Source organism: Carassius carassius, chromosome 35 (genome assembly GCF_963082965.1).
Source record: "Carassius carassius chromosome 35, fCarCar2.1, whole genome shotgun sequence".
Lineage (NCBI taxonomy): Eukaryota > Metazoa > Chordata > Actinopteri > Cypriniformes > Cyprinidae > Carassius > Carassius carassius.
In genome coordinates this window covers 81,067-87,500 of record NC_081789.1, presented here as the reverse complement: position 1 = coordinate 87,500, position 6,434 = coordinate 81,067, and the positions used below count along the sequence as shown (strand labels likewise).

The 6,434-nt window shown below is 39.9% G+C and overlaps 1 protein-coding gene across 2 annotated transcripts in view; it reads right to left on the bottom strand.

Annotated features, from left to right (window-relative positions):
* The window catches only part of LOC132115844 (sine oculis-binding protein homolog B-like), a 17,049-nt gene extending 12,434 nt beyond the window's left edge, over positions 1–4,615 (bottom strand). The window contains exons 1-4 of one of the 2 annotated variants that reach the window (XM_059524219.1): positions 4,321–4,615; positions 1,630–1,738; positions 1,368–1,490; positions 1,131–1,282 (exon numbers count right to left, since the gene is read on the bottom strand). In XM_059524219.1, the coding sequence (XP_059380202.1) occupies positions 1,131–1,282; positions 1,368–1,490; positions 1,630–1,738; positions 4,321–4,413 (477 nt within the window). In that variant the 5' untranslated portion in view covers positions 4,414–4,615. Of the gene's footprint in view, positions 1–1,130; positions 1,283–1,367; positions 1,539–1,629; positions 1,739–4,320 lie in introns of both variants that reach the window. The other variant, XM_059524218.1, reaches the window with a different exon arrangement.
* Positions 4,616–6,434: the final 1,819 nt, after the last annotated feature.

The following is a 6,434-nucleotide window of genomic DNA, read 5'->3' as shown; positions in this document are numbered from 1 at the left end:
TGTGAGTGAGAGTGTGTGAGTGTGAGAGAGTGAGAGTGTGTGTGTGAGTGTGTGTGTGAGAGTGTGTGTGTGTGTGTGAGGGAGAGTGTGTGTGAGAGTGTGTGTGAGTGTGTGAGTGAGAGTGTGTGAATGTGAGGATGTGTGTGAGTGAGAGTGTGTGAGTGTGAGAGAGTGAGAGTGTGTGTGTGAGTGTGTGTGTGAGAGTGTGTGTGTGTGTGTGTGAGGGAGAGTGTGTGTGAGTGTGTGAGTGAGAGTGTGTGAATGTGAGAGTGTGCGAGAGTGAGAGTGAGTGTGTGTGAGAGTGTGTGTGAGTGTGTGTGTGTGAGAGTGTGTGTGAGTGTGTGTGTGAGAGTGTGTGTGAGTGTGTGTGTGAGTGTGTGAGGGAGAGTGTGTGTGAGTGTGTGAGTGAGAGTGTGTGAATGTGAGAGTGTGCGAGAGTGAGAGTGAGTGTGTGTGAGAGTGTGTGTGAGTGTGTGTGTGTGAGAGTGTGTGTGAGTGTGTGTGTGAGAGTGTGTGTGAGTGTGTGTGTGAGTGTGTGTGAGTGTGTGTGTGAGAGTGTGTGTGAGTGTGTGTGTGTGTGTGTGAGGGAGAGTGTGTGTGAGTGTGTGAGTGAGAGTGTGTGAATGTGAGAGTGTGCGAGAGTGAGAGTGAGTGTGTGTGAGAGTGTGTGTGAGTGTGTGTGTGTGAGAGTGTGTGTGAGTGTGTGTGTGAGAGTGTGTGTGAGTGTGTGTGTGAGTGTGTGTGAGTGTGTGAGTGTGTGTGTGAGAGTGTGTGTGAGAGTGTGTGTGAGTGTGTGAGTGAGAGTGTGTGAATGTGAGAGTGTGCGAGAGTGAGAGTGAGTGTGTGTGTGTGTGAGAGTGTGTGTGAGTGTGTGTGTGTGAGAGTGTGTGTGAGTGTGTGTGTGAGAGTGTGTGTGAGTGTGTGTGTGAGAGTGTGTGTGAGTGTGTGTGTGTGTGTGTGAGAGTGTGTGTGAGTGTGTGTGTGAGAGTGTGTGAGTATGAGAGTGTGTCATGTGAAATAATTGATTAATTATTGAAATATTAAGATAAAAGTAGTTGCCATGACTTTCTGGACTCAGATTTCCCCTCATAATTCATCAGAGGCTGTCTGTGTGTTCTGAGGCTCTTCACCTTGTTGTGTTTGAAGAAGGCGCGTCGACACGCAGCGAAACACTTCTCACTGCAGAAGCTCTTGAGCTCGGAGCCCATGAGCAGAGAATAGCGCTTCATGCCCTCCTTCTGACACCAGACGCAGACGATCGGCTCGCTCTGCTCGTCCTCCGCTGGACACAGACACGCGTCACTATCACTGTTACACTACTCACCTGTTTCACAGTGTGTGTGTGTGTGTGTGTGTGTGCTGCACACCGGCTGAAGGTTTGATGAGCGGCACGATGACATTCATGCTCTGCTCCTTCACACGCGGCAAGGAAGAGTGTGACGATGAAGACGGAGACGCCGGAGATGCCTTCTCACCGCTTCTGAGCGCCTCTGATGAGGAAGATGAGGATGAGGAGTGTGGCTTTGGCACGGAGTTCTCTGGAGGACAGATGACAGTCAGACGGAGGAAGAAAAGCGAGCAGCAGCTGTGTGTGAGTGTGTGTGTGTGTGTGTGTGTGTGAGCGAGTACCTTTGAGAACAGATGTGTGTTTGTGTTTGGCTCGGTCTGAGTCCTGCTGATCCACTGAATCATAGCCGTACCATCCCAACAACTCATTCATGGTGCTCTCAGCAAAGCTCTGCAACACACACACACACACACACACACACACCTGACGTCACAGCAGAACAACATGAGCAGAGATTTCATTTAATAACAGTCTGCAAACGTCTGGGGACTGAGGAGACAAGGTGCTCAAGTTTAGGAACAGGAATGTTGTCCCATTCTTGTCTAATACAGAACAGACGTCTAGTTGCTCATCTGTCTTAGGTCTTCTTTGTCACATCTTCCTCTTTATGATGCTTCAAATGTTTTCTATGGCTGAAAGATCTGGACTGCAGGCCATTTCAGTACCCGGATCCATCGGATAAATGTATGTTTTTTTTTTATATATATATAAAATTTCATATTAAATGTTTTAATTTTAAATTGTGTTTATTACATATTTTTATGTTTTATTTCAACATTTCTTAAAATATATGTTTAAAATATTTTATTGTTCGTGCTTGTATATAAAATATTTTATTTTGTATTTTTTATATTTTATCTATTTTAAATATGTCTATTATTATTTATGACTTCTGATTTTATTTTAATCACATTTTTTAGATGAAATATTATCTGTGTAATTCTATACCTGTGTGTGTGTGTGTGTGTGTGTGTGTTTGGATGTACACTGCATGATAAATATCCTGGCACTGTTTTGTGTCGCCACTTGATATCCAGAGTAAAATAAGCAGCACTTCTAGGAAACACTGATGTTAGAACGAGACGAGTCTTCATCTTCATACGAGTGTTTCATTCGAGAGCGATTACAGGAAAACTGATCCGACAGAAAAAAAGCAGCTAATTTCCTTCAAAAACAGGAGCTCATGATCTCAAGACACACGATCTCACGGAGCGAGAGCTTTCCGTCTGAGATTAGAGGCGTCACTCGATCCACGGGAAGAAATCACAGGACACCCGACACCCTTCCCAGAATTCCCCTTCTCTCCACGGCCCCGAGACTAATTACATCACGCTGCTTTCTCGTTAGCTGCCTTCCTCCGCTTCCATCCCACAACCTTGTTTTTGTTTCTTCTTGGCAGTTCACACAAGCATCTGTTCGGCGAGAGTGACGGGTCCAAACCCGTCCCGAACCCCTTCCTCGGCCCCGGGGCCGCTTGCATCAGGCCGGGCTTCGGTTTCATGTGTTTGGATTAAAATTAGTTAAATTGTAACTCTACACCCCCGGTGGATCCAGAGCGGCTCCCACAGACGGACCTGCTTCTAAACGCGGCGTGTCAGATTTCATCAGGATTGTGAAAGAGCTCCTGAATAAGAGCCAGAGCTGTAGACCGTCAGCGAGTCACATCTGGAGCTCGTGCTGGAGAACAGATCTGCGATGCTGCAGAATCAGCTCAGAAGAGAAGAGTGCTCAGAGACAGTGAAAACTGGGTTAAATCCTAAATGATCTGTCCTTTAAAAGTGTAACCTAACTGAGAGATTCAGACATGTTCAATACGTCATTTAGTAATTTATATTAAATATACAATTTTAAATATTGTAATATTAAATATATTTTATATTTGATGTAATTTTATTTTAAATGTGTCATTTTTAATAAATTATTTAAAATATTTATTAGTCCAAATATTTTTGATTAAATGTAACTTATTATGTTTATGTTTTATATTAAAGTTAATTTTCTATTTTTTCTATTGTCATGTTTTATATTATTTTTAACGTTTATTGGATATTATATTTTTTAATGTTTCTATAGTACATTTTTAAATTTGTTTACTAAAAATATTATTTGTACAAATATCTTCATATTAAAAATATTTTTATTTTTAATTACATTTTTTATAATGTAATATTAGATATATTTTATTTTCATATTTTTAAATGTAATATTTTATTTTGAATAAATATGTAATTTTTAAGTTTATATTTAATATTTATTTTTCTAAATATTTTATAATAAATATTATTTATTTTTCCTGTGGTTATGTAATTGCTGTTTAAAAAATAGTATATTTTTTTTATATTTAATATATTTTTAACGTTCATTTTTTATATTTCTATATTATATTTTTTAGTAAATGTCTTATTTTATATTAAATAAATATTAACAAATTACACCCTGTGCACAGCATTTCTTATTAAATGTTTTAACGTTTTATATTAAATATTTACTAAATATTTTATATTAAATTAATTGTATTTTTCATTTCATATTAAATATTTTATAGTACATTTTTATATTTTTTCATGCTTTTCTGACAGATTTTTGACGTTTTATCTTTAATATTAATTTTTTTATATATTATATATATATATATATATATATATATATATATATATATATATATATATATAATTTTTTCAATATTTGATATTTTTATAATCATTCTTTTTTTATATAAATAACGCATTTGATCTTTTTTAAAGACGAATTACGATAATTAAAACATTTATCTAGAGTTCTGCAGCAGTTTTGGCATCCCATCATGAGCTCCTCAGACAGGCATCTAACCCTGCAGAGAAGCACCAGCTGATGTCTCCTGCTCTCTAGTCTCCAGCACGGGACGCTAGTTACCCGCAACACTTTCACGGAGCCCGTTCTTACAGCGGTTCCCGGTGAAGCCACAGCAGAAGAGCAGCACACGGGGCTCTCACCTTCATCTCCTGACGCACGTCTCTCCGCACCGGGTGAGCAGGTTTCCGGCTGCGCTTGTTCTCCGCAGGTCGCTCCGTCTCCATCTCGGGCATGACTCGCGGAGCGGCGCGCGGGGAGAACGCTGTCCGTCGCGGCTGTCACGCGATTCTGACGCGCGCGGGAACAATGAGCGGAGCGCAGCGGAGATCAGGAGGCGGTGAAACCTGAGACCCGCCCCCGCCCCCGCCTCCTCCGGAGCTCGGTCACGACCAGCGGAGCCCCAGCTGCCCTCAAACTAACACACACTTCGTCATGAAAGCTGTAAAGACTTTTCCTGTAGTAAAAAAATATAAAAAATTGTCACATGACCTAAATTATGACCTAAAACAACATAAATAATATTTAATTATTTATTCATTATTAAAACAAAACAGCTCTTATATAAGGTATTATTAGCCTAAGTATTGTGCACTATTAATACATTTAAAAAAAGGCTTTAGTAGCTTATAAATTATTTTTGTAAAGTTTGTGCACTATTTGTTTATTTAAAAAAAACGAACAAAACAAAACATCTTTAGTGTAAAGTTTTTCTAAAAACTGTTGTTTCCATGGTTTCAGATAGTTAAATAATGCTACTTATTATATTTACTATAACATATACTAAGATACTGAAATTAGTAATAGTAATTTAAAGAACACCGTGGAACATTTAATTTACATAACATAACATATTTCATTTCGGTTACATCATCACTTTTAATAATAATAATATTATTATTTTATTTAAATTTGAGGGTGTGGTTTATAAACGTCGTGCAGCTACATTACCATAAAAGTTGTAAACACGATTTGTGTTTGCTGGGAACTTTCCTCCAAAGTGACTTAAATCATGATTTCACTATAGGACTAAAAACACGCTTGTGGTAAAATCTCTTTCTCAGTCACCACACACTGTTTCTGTCTCTCTCAAACACACAGGGACTCTCTGCTCAGTGTTTCGAAGAATAAGTGTTCTGGTGTAAACCGAGAGCCCCGCTTCAGGGCCCCGCTTCAGGTTTCGTGGCCTGCGGGTGTCATCTGAAACCTCCTGCTCTCTCTCTGAGATCAACACATGTGATGAAGCAGCAGAAACAGAGAAGAGAAGTCTGTGAAGAGGCTTTCTGCAAACACTTCCTGCAGGAAACAGAGCTCCGTTGAGTTTGTAGTGTGCTCCTGTTCCGCTTAAGATCAACTCGAGTCTGTCGAAGATGCTTCTTCTGGCCACTAGATGGAGATGAAGCTCTGTGACTCTGATCGTGATGGTATTTACTTCAATGTAAGACAAAGAATACTGAGTGGTGCATGTCCAAAAACCCTTATTATTACCACTGAAAAGGTCATAAATCAGATGAAAAAGTGCAATTAGTTCTGAGTGTTGCAATGCTGCACTTTTCTGCACGTGGCGATGTGTTTGGTTTGATGTCTACAGGAATGTGTATGATATGCGCGAGCTCGTGTTGACGCGCGCGGCCGCTAGAGGTCAATGCTGGCGCGTAATCAAGCTTGATATCAATCATTAACTATTTGACGGTGTTTTTTTTCTTGTCCTGCACTATTCGATATTAAATATTAATCATATGGAATCATTATTTTTCGGTTTTATTTTAACTATCGCTGCTGGATATTTAACTGATAACACGTTATCTCTACAAATACAAGCTGTTTTTGTCATAAAGCAAAGGAATAGGCTAAATAACGTCACACGTCATTGCGGGGGGTGACGTGTGTGACGTCAGGCTCATCAGCCCCAGTATAAAAGCTCCAGCAGCAGCCGGCGTCTCGCTGTAGACGAGCCCACCTGCGCGTGTCCGTCAGCCTCACTCTTCATCCTCCTCCTCATCACCAGGATGGCTCAGATGACCCCCGCCGGACTCGTTTTCTGTGCTTTCTGCTTAATCACTCAGGTATGACTTCATGTGTTGATTATTCCACACATATTTCATCTTGAAATCAAATTTTAGACTCTTTAACAATATTGGAGATGTTGAGCTTTAATGCGACTGGCGTCCAAACTGTAGGCGAATGGACAGAAATACGTGTGCTTTAAAATAAAAACAGTGTTATTATTATTTTTATATAGCGTTACGGTCATCCA